We start from the raw sequence: 15,501 nt of genomic DNA, 5'->3' as shown, positions 1-15,501 counted from the left end.
CTAGGGGCGGTCTAAGCACAGACCTCGCATTCCAGGTGTGGTGCCCATGTACGCCACCTCCGAAAAGTCAACATCGATTTGGTGTGCATGAGTACAACGTAAGGGGCCTCCTGCCCCCTCTTCGCCATTCGTCGAGCAGCAAGGGGCCCTGCTCAAGAACTTAGCACATGCCAGTGATCCCAAGCAGAAGCGTCATGTGAGAAAATAGTTTTGTGTTTTGGCCTCTTGAGAACTACCTACACGTTTCGGACTGATGACATTGCCATGGCCTGCTGATTTCCCAAGAAGGGGTGAATCCATGTGAAAGCCTCATGTCCTTGGCAGATTAGCGCCCATCGTGGTGACAGATACGCAAGTGGTGTCTCGTTGGGCTGGTAGTGGAGCTAGCAAAACGCGTGGGTATTGCAAGGATATCGACCCCAGGAGCCTAGAGTTGGAGTGGCTATTCGTATCTGCTCGACTCGTTCGATGCAGCTAACACGCAGAGGGCATTGACACAACCCTGGAATGCGTCTTTTTGCTCCACTTCAGGTTAGGGGGTGGAAGCGGCTTCTTGCAAGTTGGTACGGCTGACCTGTCTCTGGCCTTCTCATACGCTCCCCGGTAATGCCGAGCCCATGGTCATCAAGGCAGCGTTGGATAGCTTCTGTCTCCACGTCAACTTGGGTCTGCCTTTCTTTCGAGCTTCTTCGATGATCTCCTCTGCCGTCTTCCCATCGGCGAATATTGGGCCATGGGATCGAGAACCGGGTTGCGATGTTGATGTGGGCGTGACGTGCCCACAGGTTTGCGTCTGGGTAGGTGATGTTTGCTGCTGCTTCCCCTCGTGCAGCTGGCTCGCGTCAAAGTATTCTGCAAGCCTGTCGTCATCTCGGCCCATCATGCCCTCGTTGGCCGGAGAGCGGTCTGGATTATCGTAGTCGACTTGGTATTCTGGCACGGCTCCATCAGCGGAAACCTCCGAGTACACAGGGAGCGCCTCTCTGCCTCGAGTCCATCTATCCGCGTTTGTGAGAGGATCCCCAAGGCGCCATTTCTGTACATCCTCTGGTTTAAGCAGACAATCTTCGGCTGGAGCATGCGTCCCTCTGTAGTTGCCATCCCTGTCCTTAGCATAATGTTTTCGCCAGGTATCGTAGGGGATTTGACGCATCACAAATGGCGGGAGATCATCCTCCGAGTCCCGCCTTTTCCGTTGCGTGGTGAGGCCAACTTTACGAAATAGACTCTTGCGTCTAGAGGGCTCCTCCTCGTGTACGGCTTTGTTGTGTTCCCAGTTAAGGGCCTCATCGTAACTGAAGGCTTCTGACGCGCCGATGCCCGTGGGTGGAGCCATCCCAGCGGGAAGGCGTGGAGGTAGAACGGCACAGGATACCATTTTGACACTTGGTGGCGCTAAGTCGGACTGTGCGCCCGCTCTGAGGCGCCCTATAGAGTCACGGCGGGACATTGTAAATGTGAGGTTTTCCTTGATGAATGAAACCACCAGTTTACCACGGGCGGTGATGAAGTTTTGATATCGAGAAAGAGGTCCGCTCATAACGAGGCAGTGCTAGGAGATCACAGGACACTAGCTCACCGACCACCAACTTGAGGGGGCACGGGAGGTTACATCGCGGTGGCGGAGTCAATTCTCGATGGTACTTGTAGAGGGTCCCTGAACCCCCGCAAGCCCGTGGTGCCCTCGCTTAGAGCGCTTTGCGGACAAAGGGCAAAGGCATGGGGACTCGTTTTGCTTGAACCCTACTCGTCTTTTGAAGTAGCTTCGGACCTAGCGATCAGCGCTGCAGCTCAGCCCAATTTTGTTGACTCCTTGCATTGCGGTACACACAACCACATGCACACAACTCTTAGTTGTCTCATTATTCGAGGACTGCAAGGGGTTGGAGGTCTAGGTCGAGATCAGTTCAATTGGTGTGAAGTAATAATTTCCGTTGCTGCCAACGTTTGCGAGTGTAAATATGAGTGTGGAGCCATTGAGCATGATAAACCATTCGTTTGACTAGACAGCGCTGCGCTAGTGTTACGCCTATGTCACTGGGGGTCGAGGTACTCGTAGCTGCCACCCAGCTGCAGAGATGGATGATGCTCTGTCATACGGTAGGATCGCAGGCAGTTACAGCCTCGCCACAACCCCGCGAGGCTCTGCGTCTCCTGTTTAGGCAACTTAGCCGGTGCCTAGTTAAGCAAAGGCTGCGCCACGCTAACTTTGTATCTTCACTTTAATGGCCCGTTGAACTGCGCTGAAGCCTTGAACCCCATGACATCTAGGGTTATCAACCCTAAGAGCTATTCTCGTTCTCTGTTCCAACACTCTTCGCATCTCATGACATCAACGTGATGGCTTCGCGTCCGCGGCTCCGATCGAGCAGCCGAAAAGACTCGCCGATTTCTCCTCCCAAGCCGGCTTCCCTCAGTGTTGTTATCGACGCGTCTCTGAATCAAAACAAACGTCAGACGCGGTCATCCCGAGAAACCCCAACAGCGCAACAACCGTCGCAAGATGTTGAGCAGGGTCTTTCCACTCTCGTTGAAGAGAAACAACTATCGGAACAGATTGAGGATTTCAACAGCAGTATTTCCGTCTCATCAGAAGGGTCCTCCATAACATCATCCTTGGAGAGTCTATTAGATGCCCTGGATCGAGAGTCCATCATCGATAATCTCATCAAATTGCGCAATGACTCGGACGCCGTCTTCTCAATCTTTGAGCGTGGTGGTAAAAACGGAGTCGTGGACATCTGTGCAAAGCTGCTGCGATCCGACCCTTTACTCTGCCGAAAATTATTGTCCCGCGAGGAACAGCTCTTAACCACCGTGGAAGTGTATGGAGGTAGCCCGGGTTTCATCATTCCAGCAGTTATTATACGCAAATTAGCTGGCGATGGTGAACCGCGCGAGATCAACAACACTCCCTGGCGCCCGGACGGCGTTCTCTACTTGGCCAATCTCGCATTGCAATTGGTCCAGGTGTTCAGACGATCGTTGGAGGAACGTCGCACTTACCTCGAGTTTATGTTTCATAACTTCCCAGCACCATTTCATGATCTCGACGCGTTCCCATTCTCAGATGACATGGTAAAAGACACTTACCACTTCTATATGGAGATTCTCACTCAGTTCTATATCCTGCAAGTCGAGATCAGCCACGGTGACGAAGTGTTTGATCCTGACGAGGTTCTCGGGTCTGTCTTTTACGACGAACACAATAACATAAAGGGCTCATCAGATGAGGAGACGTACGCGAAAGCAATGACGCGCATGTCCTCCATAAGATCGCATTTCAGCACGGAAGCGCACCCGTGGATTAACGTGGAGGCTCTAAGACAACAATTTCTCTGGTCAGATTTTGTGGTGCAGGCGGCCAGATGGAGCCTGGCCCGCAAAGGGGAGCTGGACGACATGATCAATTCGAAAGGCGGTATAGAGAAGCTCATCGATGCACTTATTGCTGATGACTTCCAAGACGAGGCTGGGCCAGCCGGTGGTTTCACTCAAGCGTCGGAGTTGGCAGATCCTAAAACCAAAGCGCTGAGCCCTGTCGCGGACCATAACCAAGCAGAGCATGTTGGGGATGCCAATCCCAAATATACAAGCTCGACACAGAAGGTGAAAACAGGGCCTTTGTTAGGCAAAGCCATGAAAGCCAACATTGACCGACTCAAGGCTTTCAAAGTCAAGCATTCTGCACGCAATCCCCGAGACAAAGTTCATCACGTGTCTCCAACTCCACCAGAACCAGAGCAGGAGATTCCACAGTCTCCATCGCCAGTTGTGGATGAGACTCAACCAGCAGCTATTGATGAAAGTGAGGGCCAAGTACCGATTCTTCCTCAAGCTAGCGCCTCTGCCCAAGAGATCGCCCCAACCCAGCAAACAAACATAGTCCTAGAGACTGTTCGCCGTCAGAATCAACAGAGTGACAAGGAAAATAAGAACGAGAAAGCTAAAAAAACCTCGTTGCTCGACCGCCAAGAGGGGGCAGAGAGGGTGGAATGGGACGAGCCGTCTGATAATGGGGACACTCCGCCGCCACCTCAGCCTCTGAAACGTCGACGACCTCAAGCAAGCAAAGATGACGCCGGCCCCGACGAGTTTGAGACGGATAAGAGGGCAACAAAAAGAGCTCGTGCCAGTGGTGATTTTAGCAGAGGACCATTACTGACGACCCGTGCGAGCCTCGAAGTGGAAGAGGAGCATATCACACCTATCAACAAGGATGCTCGTATCTCTGACAAGACCCGCGCGGTTGCTTTTGCAAATCGAGGCCAGCATTCAAGACCGACCCAAATTCGGTCACAATCGCCAGATGCCATCCCGGGCACAGTGCCAATCTCATCAAATCCGGCACCATCCCGTACACAGACATCGCCATCAAGCCGAGTAATTCTTGAACCTATTCCAGCGGCCAAAAGAAGACTCCCTCCTTCGAGCGCACCCGTTCGAACTCATCCCGAAAGTTTCGGGTCATCAAGATTGCCTTTAGAGAGACTGCCCGCATCCCAACTCAGCCGTGTGAGCCAGGAAGCCAAGGAAAGGGTGCGTATGTCTCGCGAGTTGTTACATGCTCCACAAGGCGGCCAAGTCCGTAGACCTTATACGGAGGAGGAGGTTGATCGACTGTTGGAACTGATTGCTCTGCACGGGACACGGTGGGCGAGGATCTTGCAAGAAGACAACAGACACGAGGATGGACCGAGGTTGCAAGACCGAACCCAGGTGCAACTGAAGGACAAGGCACGCAATATCAAGTTGGTTTATCTCAAGTAAGTTTGCATCCTCCCCCCTTGTTTTTTCTGCCAGTTTCGTCTTTCTCTGATCAGGCTGGGTTCTGTCTATCCTGGTTTTCACTCTCGTAATGACCCCAGGCGCTGTCGAGTCTATTGCTGTGTTCTAATGCCCTATCTATAGATCCGGTCACCGCCTACCACCAGGGTTTGAGAGTGTGAGTGTGGGCCTCAGGAAAATTCAGGAGTTGCAAGAACTCGGTATAAGCTACATCGAAGGCCAGAATGGCGCCCGCTATGCCCGACGTCGGCCGTACGCCGATGATGGTGTTGAAGATATCGACGACATTGAGGATTAGGATGAGGCAGCTCACTGAGTGTCTCTTTCCCCCTTGTATCCAAACTCGACTGATTGGTTTGTTGGTTACTCTGCCTGCCACAACCCACAACGGTTGATGTGTTATTTCTCTACAGCAATACTTCCTGGAGCTTCTATAATCTCAGCGATTCTCTCTTTTCTTTGATCGTTGTGTCTCATCGACACGACACTCGATACCCAGGACAGAACTTTTGGACAAGCAGGCTTGGATCTTGGATCTACCTATGTACTATATATATATATATGTATTATATATACCTCGAACTATGCTTCATCCCTTACCGTTATCGATAAGGAGGCCGCTTTAATCGGGCACGTGACGGAGCAGCGTGGGAGCGTGTCATTTGAAAAGAGGCAGGTTTGCCGACGCGAAGATCTCACTTCCCTCCCACAAACACAACAAAGTCTCTTTTGGATCATCTCAAGGTTTGCAATGAATAGCATGAGTCATTTCCTCACGCGGAGGTGTGTCTGTGCAACACTTACGAAGTCGCAATGATCCAACGTTCAAACGGAGATTTGAGAGAAATCTTTCACAGACTCTCAACGCGAAATGTCACTCCATCTCCAAAAGACCACGCGGCTAAGAGGCGCTCATCCATTCCTGCGGCGCGTCAAGTCCGAGATGAAGAGAGCATAGCGTTGAGAAATTCAGAAATTCTTTGTCTGGGAATATAAAAGAAAGAGATCTAAGAGAATTTGCTCTGGGCCAACATATCTCACTTCTGCATCCTTATTCATTTGGTCATGTGATAACAGCTGTGATTGAGTGCGTTATCAGGCCAACATAGTGCGTCTGCTATTGAAACATCACTCGGGTCAGTCATCCAAACATCCTACCATCATGTATCTTTTAATTTCTCTTGCTGCACTGCTGATAAGAATCTTCTCAACTCTCCAAACCAAGCATGCCTTGATTTTCACAGTCACTCGTACGTCCAACTTTTTGTTGATTCGACAACTTACTGGTATCAGCCTTTGATGAGACATTGATCAATCAGATCGAGCGGCAGTGAGGAAGAGGATGGACTGTGCTAAATTGGAACTAAACAAGGAGAGCTTCACTTGGTGAGCGAGGGCATATTTGACATGGGTGTGTCGCTGGCGACATTCTTTCACACCGCCAGTAGCATGGGACTTGATTGGGTGCGAAAGGTCTTATCGTCCATAGCTATTGATCAGTAGTGGCCATAGTGAAATTGAAAAGTAGATTCGTGATCGACATGGTAAACGGCTGTTCTCCACCGCTGCATATATAACGAAAGTTCTTCGAGGTCTGTGCGGCTTGATGTCAGCAGAAGAACGACGAAAGACAAGGTACCTTTGACCAACCCCTGCAACGAATACTTCATCGAGGCCCGAAGGATGTGATATCTCCCGCGAGGCACCTCAGGAATAGCTCGGGAAGAGGATCTTTCAATCAACACAGCAAATACATCCCATTCTCACCATTTCGCCTTCCACCCAGCTTCAAGGTGTCCAATGGCCTCTTCCTCAGACACCACATCCGCATATTTCGCATTCAAATCAAACAGATTCGCTTCTTGAATTTCTGGAGCCCTATCTCCACAAGCATTTCCCACGACCTGATAATTGATAGTCAGTTCCTCAACCTTGAGACGCCACGAAGAACCGAGAGCCAAGAACAAACCATGGGTCGAAATCCATTCTGCATAGCATCCAGCGTCGTCGCCCTGACACATCCACTCGTACTAACGCCACATATGACCAGCGTATCGACACGCAAGCGCAGCAACTGGTCCGTGAGCGTGGTCCCGAAAAACGCACTGGGCATTTTCTTCACGATCACAATATCTTCCGGTGCAGGCTCCAGGCCTGTAAGCGGAGCATCCAATCCGCGCCCATTGCCGTCCTGCCATATCCACAGCTGTTTCGCTTTGAGCGCGAAAAGCCCCCCGTCCGCGAGATCCGGTGATGTGTATCTGATTTGCGTCCAGATTATGGGGACGTTTCCCTTCCGCGCGGCACTGACGAGTCGTTTCATTGATGCAATGGCAGATACGGCGGGCGGGTTGGCACTGAGGTCGAGTGGAGATCCGGCGGTCCAGTATGCTTTGCACACGTCGACGAGGATCAGGGCTGGGTGGGAACCCCAGCCCATGGTGTTGGCGAAGCCGGAGGCCCGGTAGCTGTCGAGTAGTGCATTGGATGGGGCGGCTGAGCCCATGGTGATGGAGTGAATTGAAGGCTCGAGAGACGGCGAGCCCTTTAAGAGATGTTAGGAGCTTTGTGATGGCTGACGCGGACGTGGTTCAATGAAAGGACTTGCGAGTTGCGAGGTTGCCCCCAGCCTGATGGATTGACTTCAGTGATCAAATGGACTAGACTTATTGATCTTGACTTACGAATATCATCTAGTCTGATCTTCGCGTCCGATGTTTGTGCGCTTTCAAGTTCCGTATCATGAGTGGTGCTGACGGGGGCTATGCGTATATCATATCTTGAAGACCGGCACTTCGCCTCGTTACGACGCGTAACTCCGACACCATAATTCCCACCAGTCAAGACCCATCCGCCAATCACAATGACCAAATCACGTACCATTCACCTCGTATTCTAAGTTCCACCTTCGCGCATCGCTGCTATGTGAGAGACACGAGGCGTACTAACAATATCCAAGGCTCGAGACGATGCTTTGTCTAGCTGACTAACGACGAGGCTAATCATTTGCGTTCTAACTATACCTATCTCTCCACCTCCTTACCATGGGAGATTGTTCCGGTACTACGACCTACGACGGCGTGTCCGCTATCCTAGCCACAACCTTGAACCCCGAGACCTTTCCCTGATTCATCATCGGCACACCCTCCTCCAGCATCCCCACCAATCCTGCCCCAACGAGTCTGACAGGATGCGGCATCAACCGACCTTTCGCCATCAACCCCTCCACCAGCGTCGTGAACATTTTCGCAAACTCGAAATTCCGCCGACTTGCAGGGAAATGCTTGCCGAACTTGTCGAACGCCTCGCCCGCAAACGTCACGAGCACGCTGAAACTGTGCTTGACATCCGTACGCGGGATGTCATTGAAGAGAATCGTGCCGTATTTCTTGTCAGCCTGAGGGTCGCGGGAGAGGGATGCCATGCATATGCCCACGCCGTCGTCTGAGCCGATCGTGTCCCATACCAGCTTGAGTTGGCCGGACGTGTATGCGTGGATCTTCTGGCCGCAGGCTGGGTCGCGGTAGTCGAAGACGGCTTCGGCGCCGCGGGATTTGCAGAGGTCAAAGTTGCGAGGCGAGCAGGTTGCTAGGACGGTGTAGCCGGCGCTGTTGAGTGCGTGCGTGCGTGTTAGTATCAGTATCGGCATCACTCAACCTGGAGGGATTTGTTGTCGTTGTTGTTGAGAGAAGAGTGACGCGGGACTCGTAGTTAGTAATAGGAAGAGTAGTAAAACGCACAATGTGAGGAATTGAATAGCCAAAGTTCCCGCAGACGTACTTCCACCATAGATCAGAATGTACTCTTTCTCGCCCTCCCCGACTCCCGTTCCCGCTCCCGCTCCCGCTGGTAGATCCCCCGTCTCCCCATCGACCGCAGGGAGTCTCAATCCCATCTCCTGAAAAAGGCCCTGTCCCGCCGTAATCGCACTCGCAGCGATCGTCGCAGCCTCATCGAAGCCCCACGTCTCAGGCACTTTCATACAACAATCGCCCTTGACAGCAATGATCTCGGCCCAGGCCCCATCCTCGGCCTCGTTGAAATTGGCCCCGTGCGCGAATCCGCACACTCGATCGCCCTTCGCGAACGGCTTGGTCACCTCCGCACCGACTTCTAACACCACGCCGGCAAAGTCGCTGCCAAGAAGACCGTTGAGAGCGGCGCGGCGGGTGGCGATGGATTTGGCGTCGGTTGGGTTGAGGCCGATGGATACGCAGGATACGAGGAGGTAGTCGGGGCGGAGGCGGGGATGGGGACGATTGGTGACGAGTTCGGCGCGGTCGCCGGTCCAGATGACCGCTTTCATTGTGGGAGATTGAGGTCAATTTTCACGGGACTGGACACCTAGGTGAGTGACAAATTTTCGGCTTTGGGAGGTAGGTATGTGAACAAAATTTACACGGTTCTTGCGAGGTTTTGCCCTTTTTATTGTATACTACGTGCCATGATGAAAGATCGTCACTTTCAATGGCCCATGTCAAGGTGTCAGTGGAGCTTAAATTAGACGGCTTGTGTCGCCGTCTTGCGCTTTTGAAAGCTGACAAATTCGTCCACCAAGAAGGCCGCTGTCACCCAGCTCTGGTATGCTTGAGTGAGAGGACTTAAGAGGGACCCCCAAAAGTCCGGTACGTCCTCGAAACTTCGATACAATCAGACAGGGGAAGAAAAAAGCTTGCTCTTGAGCTTTTTAGCTATGTTGAATGTCCAGAGATGAAATCTTTTCTTATACTTGGGGATCACAATGTACATTGAAACATGCTTGTCACCGGAAACGACGATTCAAAACTTCCCTTCTTCGAAGGACATAGTCACGAATCAACAGAGTCAATGCTTCCTGAGGCCTCTACTCTCAGCTCGTTTGCTCTATTCCCCCTCAGCCGAGAAGTCTTTTATTTCTCGACAAGCTTCAGAATCTTCATCACCTGCTCCTCGGTCACCAGCGGAATCGGGTTCGTCCTACACCACGGATCTTCCAAGCACTTTCTCGCCAGGTCCGTCAATTTCTCTTGTCCCTCCACTCCGACCTCCTTCAATGTCCTCGGCATACCGAACTGGCGAAAAAGCGCATCGAGAACATCCCCGAGGTCGGCGGAAGACTGCGTCAAATTGCAATGAGTCTCGAGCGTCTCACGAATGTACGGGTCGGACCAGAGGGCGTTGAGAGCCCGTTGTTGGCGATGCCCGTTGACGCTGGCGTTGTATTTCATAACCGTCGGGCAGAGGACGCAAGATGTGTGTCCGTGTGCGACGTTCATGGTGCCCAGTTCGTGTCCAATGGCGTGTGAAGCGCCCAGGTGGACGCCCCTACATAGGCCTGAAGATAGAAAAAGGTCAGAGTCAGAACACATTGTTCCTGAACACAAACACCAGCGTGCCAGTTTGAGCAGCTCAAGCCCAAAAAAAAAGACTTCAGGGGGAAACATACCGTCCATGGCCAAAACCGATCCAAACTGCGTTTCTAGCCTAGCTTCCAGGTCCTGCGGCTCCCTTCTCAGCTTCAAAAGCCCTCTTACCAGCAGAACCAAGCCCTTCTCCGCCGCCTCGTCCGTCTCCTTCTCAATCGCGGGATTCAGGCTCCCCAATAACTCGGCGCAGTGATCGATCGCTCTCACCCCGCTACTCATCCACACCCACTCGGGCGAATTGGCCGCCAGTTCCGGGTCCAAGATCACCACGTCCGCGAATAAACCTTGGTGCACAAAGATCTTCTTGACGCCGTCAGTGGCGTCGATCCCGCCTGCGTAGGGCGAGTATTCCCCTGCAGAAAGCGTGGTCGGAACGTTGATCATGGTGAAAGGCGGAGCATGCACATCTGGAGGATCCGAGTCCGTGACGTATTTGTAGTCAATGTCGTGCAGCATCGCAGCTTTCAGCTTGTCGCTCATGGCGCCGAGCGCATCGAGGGACGTGAGGCCATTCGCCAGACTCAACCCGGCGAGCTTGACGCCGTCGGTGATGGAGCCGCCGCCACATGTGACCACGATATCTGCGTTGCTTTGTTTTCTGTTTATCCACTCCATGAAAGTTAATGATCATCTGATCTTTGTTTTATTTACCTCCTTTGAAGGAATTCAATTTTCGGTATCCGAGGAGGAGCGCGTCCAAAAAAAAAAGCCTTCGCACAACAAAGCAGTCGAGAAGACTGTAAGCCTACGCAGGGGAGGGGAGAGAGACTCACATCTCTTCGGCCAACTTCAACACGTGTGTCCATGGTGTGTGACTTGGAAATCCGACGTTGATACCCACCAGCTTGTCTCCCAACGCATCCTTCAGCTTTGTTACGCAGTCTGTATGCTTAGCCAGCGATCCCGACACCACGAGGAAGACGCGCTTTTTGGCCAGTCGATCCACGTGTTTGGAGACCAGTGCAGGGAAAGGCAGACCCGAAGAGACCAGGCCACGGGCACGCCATGGGAAGGTTGGTACCGTTCTCTCTTCACCCAACAATGGCATGGGACTGACAGATCCCATTTTATTCTTAATTTTGTCGCGTCAATTTGTCGTCGTCGTCGTTATTGCTTGTCTTGTTCGTTTTCGACTGGACTGTGTCGAGGCCCTCCTTTTCTGGACGAGAAATCCCTTGAGTATGTAACAGCCAGCGATCTTCACACCAGGCCACCAAGAGACAACCTCTTATTGCACCAGGATCAAATAAACAAACAATGCGCGGTCTTAAAAACCGAGTGCAAAGTCCGATCAAGAACCTCTGACCTTCCACGAAACCTTGCACAAGCCTTGGCCACGAGGCTATTTGGTCGTCCTTTCCAAATCGCAGATGACAAATAGAGGTCAATAGGTAATGGGAGGACTTACAATCTAGAGCGTGGACACGTTCTCGTCAGCCGTCAAGTGAGAAGTCAGCGGAGATTCTGAAACCGTGCACGCGTCCACTGCCAGAACTTTGCTACTGTAGGTGTACGCGATGACCAGCGATATGGAGATCGGGAAAGACGTTGATGTCTGCAAGAGTTGGCGACATCGAATGCCGAGGGGTGCGTCAAGCTGAGGGCAAATTCCCATTGAAGGCCAAGACGGCGTCTTGGTGCAGAGGGTCTGACCACAGCCCATGACACTTTGCCGGGTCTAGTTAGCACCATTCCATTTACTCCACTGGACTAACCGCATTTGTAGTTCCCCTCCCAGTCTCTTCCCACCTACTCGGGACTCGGAAACTACTGGGTTGCACAGTCTAAAGCAACCAACTCGAAGTTCGAAGACTGTTGAACATTCGCAAAAACGCCACGCACCCGTCTCTCCTCATAAGCCATGCCCCGGTGGCCGGCGTCCTCGAGTTGTGGCTCCACCTTGTAGCGAAGCGGACAGCACCCGGAAGGACTGCACGTATTGACGAGAAGCGAGCGCAGGGCCTCGTTGATGTCGACCTCAAGGGCTGTCAGAATGGATTTTCCAAGGTCTAAAGTTCAACCCCATGATGATTGAAACATGTGATAGCCGATGCAGCTTGGTGGTTTTATTGCGAAGAACAGGGGGACACATCATGCATTATCCAAGTTTTGCTGTGCTTCAATGAGGCTTCACTATGTATGCATATATATGTCGAAAGTGTCAATTCTCAAAGTAGCCAACATCGATCGCGTGTGTTCTCGACAGCAACCATCCTGAAACGTATTTTGGCATCGTGACGCTTGAGAGACGATCAAGCTGTCCAATGTACAGGCCGCAGGGGCTGCAACGAGACGTTCCTGTCTACTGTTCACTGCTCACTGTCCACTTTCCAACTCCCTCAAGCCGCAGACCGCGTAACGGTCTCAACGTGCAGAGGAGACGCCACCACCTGCGGATTAGACACCTTCTCGTCAGAAAGCGCCAGGGGCTGAACCACTCCATTGTCCTCCTCGACAAAGTGTTTAGTCTCCTCCCAGGACTCGGCGACCTTGTCACCAAACACACCGGCGATGTCCTCGAGTGTCTTGTTCTTCGTTTCTGGATAGTAGAAGTACACAATGACCACGTACAGGCAGTCGAGAACCAGCCAAATGATAAAGTACTTCCAGGTCATAGCAGCGATCGCCAGTGGCGCGGTCTGGGTCATGAGCACACCCATGGCGTTGAAAACGATGTAGCCTGCCGCCACTCCTGTAGCGCGGATCTTGGTTGGCATAATTTCTGATGCGTACTAGAGGGAGGGGGGTGTCAGTAACCTAGGATTCTCTTGTGTGTGTTGATATGGGCTTGTGAAAAGAAATTTCAGTACTCACTGTGGTGCCAAAGGTATTCATAACAGCCGCGTATCCGAACACGGTGAGATAGATACCAACGTTGATGCCTTTTGCTAGTCCGAGATTGCTCTGCCCGCCGTGCTCAAAGGCAGCCCACAGACCGACAATAATGATCGATGCAGGAATCATGATGGCGTAGGAGAGGAACTGCAACAACAACCAGATACTGTCATCAGTCGAGCACGAACGAATAAGGGGGATTGAAAATCTAAACCCACCAGAGCATTTCGACGGCCGATCTTGTCGAACCAAAAGCCGAGACTGAGAACCGCGAATGTCGAAACACTGCCCCAGACTGCGACGAGGACGAGTGACATAACCGGGGTGGTTTTCAAGAGCGTGTAGATTTGCACCTGGTAGACCGCCTGAGGCAAAATACCAGTTGCCCTGTGCAAATCTCGTCAGCGTTCACCCCCCTTCTCTCTCGGAAGCTATAAGGAGGTGAGGTGCCGGAAACTTTACTGTTGGAAAAAATAAAAAGCCATGATCAGAACCACTCGTCGACGGTAAGAAGGCTTCATGACGATATCTTTGACCCCGATCTTATCCCTCTTCTCCAATTCGATCTGGGCTCTGATTTGATGGAATTCGCGTGCAAAGAAGGAATCCGAGTCGTCCTTCTCATTGCCATGGATCCGCTTGAGCACAGCGAGACAGTCCTCATATCGGTCGGTTAGGGCCAGCCACCGTGGTGACTCAGGCATCCACGGAGACCCTGCGAGCATACATAACCCGGGAAGGAGTTGGAACCCGAAGAGGATGCGGAAGGCGGCATTCCCAGGGATGAAGTACAGACCAAGGCCGATCCAGACGGTGAGACAATTGGCCAAGGAGATGTTGAGCCTGTTCAAGGAAAAAAAGAAAAGGGGGGTCAGTTCTTGGTCAAAATAGGGCCAGAATGCCTTTTTTGGGATGAGAGACCAGTGGGTGGGAGGAACACTTACGCGAATAAAGCACCTGCTCTTCCACGCATCTGAGGCGGAGAGATCTCACTGGCATAAACGGGACAAATCCCAAAGATGATTCCCGTGGCAATGCCCCCGATGATGCGGCCAATCAAGAGCATGGCAAAGTTGACGGCCGCAGTCTGGAGAATGATGCCCACAAACGAGATCAAACACCCGATCCGGATCGTCCACAACCGACCATACCTGTTGGGCAAATACCCATTCATGGCGGTTCCGACGGCACAAGCGGCATAGTAGGCCGAGTTGAAGGCGCCAATAGTTGTCGGAGTGAAGCCGTAGTAACTGATGAATTCGGAGTATCCCAAAACACACGAGATGATTCCTGGATTTGTTATCAGCAATGCCCGGGAAAGTGGTTTCTTAAGTGTCAGTCTGTATGTTTCGCGCGGCACCAAAGAGACTAAAATCCGTGCCGATGGTAGTTCTCATCTGGGGGGATAGGTAGATATGATGAACAAAACATGGGACATACCAAAGTCGTATCCGTAAAAAGCACCACCAAACGTAATGTACATCAAACAGAGGATTTGGAATTTGTTCATGATGGGCGGTCACAGAGAGCCAAGTCTGCCTTCTCAAAGGGTTTGAAAGGTGCGAGATGTTTCGTGTATGCCGGCCAGATAACCTATACGTAGATAGGCAGGTGGAAATAGTGCAAGCTCGATGGTTTCTGAAAGTGATCTCTAACGAAGCTGGTGCCTGTGAGTTGGGAAGGAAACCAGCAGGGGCGACAACGGTAGTCTGTAGACTGTTTTATGTATTGCGTCCCCCACGAAGCTCAAAGCTCGAAACTGAGGAAGGAGAGTGTGTTACACTTTATTCTTTCAGTCCGCTCTTCGTCAAGTAAAGAGGGGACATGGATGTGGGTGTTCGAGATTAAATCGACACAACCGCGTTCTCAGCAGTAGTGAGAGTTGAGACCTCGTCCAGAAGGTCCGAGCAGCCTTGTTTGTGAGTACAGTGGTTCAACTTCTTCGAGACCGGGCCATCAACATACTGCGACTTTAGTCTTTTTGCACACTATTCGCAAGCCAAGGATCTATCGTATACAGTTAGCCAGCTCCCATTTGCTCTCGAATTGAGCATCATGGCGGGGATTCACAACCTACGAATCACGAAGGAGTGGTGTTCGGCTTCATGATGTCGCGTCAAGTCTGTGGAGATTGAGGTCTCCCCACGGGGGTTCAAGAGTGTCACTTGGGGTCAGGCAGGAGAAACAATAGTGGAAACAGTAGTTTAGACGGATTTGGTATTGTTATCGCATCCAGAAGCTGTTCATTCTTCTCGGGTTCTTGATAATGTATAATTGTGCCAAGATGCCGGTTGACCCACCGACCCACCGACCCACTTATCCAAAGTCTTTGCGAACCTCGTGCAGTGACTTTCTGCTGCATCACTGGCGTCTTGGGAGTTCAGGGCATTTCGACCTCGGGCAACGATCACTCGCGGTGTCCTATTCGACTGACGTAGTGGATCTTCAGTCTGTTGGATACGGTGACAAGTCT

At 51.8% G+C, this 15,501-nt stretch overlaps 6 protein-coding genes across 6 annotated transcripts; 1 reads left to right on the top strand and 5 right to left on the bottom strand.

The window, feature by feature from the left end:
• Positions 1 to 589: 589 nt before the first annotated feature.
• On the bottom strand, positions 590 to 1,378 carry AYO20_07659 (hypothetical protein; the record flags this gene model as incomplete). The annotated part of the gene is made up of 1 exon (XM_022645944.1): positions 590 to 1,378. The coding sequence occupies one exon, from the start codon at positions 1,376 to 1,378 to the stop codon at positions 590 to 592; it is 789 nt and encodes a 262-aa protein (XP_022498034.1).
• Positions 1,379 to 2,340: 962 nt separating this feature from the next.
• On the top strand, positions 2,341 to 5,086 carry AYO20_07658 (hypothetical protein; the record flags this gene model as incomplete). The annotated part of the gene is made up of 2 exons (XM_022645943.1): positions 2,341 to 4,766; positions 4,912 to 5,086. The coding sequence occupies 2 exons, from the start codon at positions 2,341 to 2,343 to the stop codon at positions 5,084 to 5,086; spliced, it is 2,601 nt and encodes an 866-aa protein (XP_022498033.1).
• A 1,465-nt stretch (positions 5,087 to 6,551) lies between these two features.
• On the bottom strand, positions 6,552 to 7,294 carry AYO20_07657 (hypothetical protein; the record flags this gene model as incomplete). Its single annotated transcript, XM_022645942.1, has 2 exons — positions 6,552 to 6,692; positions 6,758 to 7,294. 2 exons carry the CDS (start codon positions 7,292 to 7,294, stop codon positions 6,552 to 6,554), a joined length of 678 nt encoding a protein of 225 aa, XP_022498032.1.
• A 564-nt stretch (positions 7,295 to 7,858) lies between these two features.
• Positions 7,859 to 9,094, bottom strand: AYO20_07656 (hypothetical protein; the record flags this gene model as incomplete). Its single annotated transcript, XM_022645941.1, has 2 exons — positions 7,859 to 8,396; positions 8,529 to 9,094. 2 exons carry the CDS (start codon positions 9,092 to 9,094, stop codon positions 7,859 to 7,861), a joined length of 1,104 nt encoding a protein of 367 aa, XP_022498031.1.
• Positions 9,095 to 9,677: 583 nt separating this feature from the next.
• AYO20_07655 (hypothetical protein) lies at positions 9,678 to 10,808 on the bottom strand (the record flags this gene model as incomplete). The annotated part of the gene is made up of 2 exons (XM_022645940.1): positions 9,678 to 10,102; positions 10,214 to 10,808. 2 exons carry the CDS (start codon positions 10,806 to 10,808, stop codon positions 9,678 to 9,680), a joined length of 1,020 nt encoding a protein of 339 aa, XP_022498030.1.
• A 1,724-nt stretch (positions 10,809 to 12,532) lies between these two features.
• Positions 12,533 to 14,538, bottom strand: AYO20_07654 (hypothetical protein; the record flags this gene model as incomplete). Its single annotated transcript, XM_022645939.1, has 6 exons — positions 12,533 to 12,925; positions 13,008 to 13,175; positions 13,247 to 13,415; positions 13,491 to 13,871; positions 13,973 to 14,318; positions 14,469 to 14,538. The coding sequence occupies 6 exons, from the start codon at positions 14,536 to 14,538 to the stop codon at positions 12,533 to 12,535; spliced, it is 1,527 nt and encodes a 508-aa protein (XP_022498029.1).
• Between the last annotated feature and the right edge of the window lie 963 nt (positions 14,539 to 15,501).

The sequence above is a fragment of the Fonsecaea nubica genome (genome assembly GCF_001646965.1).
Source record: "Fonsecaea nubica strain CBS 269.64 chromosome Unknown Scaff55, whole genome shotgun sequence".
Classification (NCBI taxonomy): domain Eukaryota; kingdom Fungi; phylum Ascomycota; class Eurotiomycetes; order Chaetothyriales; family Herpotrichiellaceae; genus Fonsecaea; species Fonsecaea nubica.
This window is presented reverse-complemented; position numbering and strand designations above follow the sequence as displayed.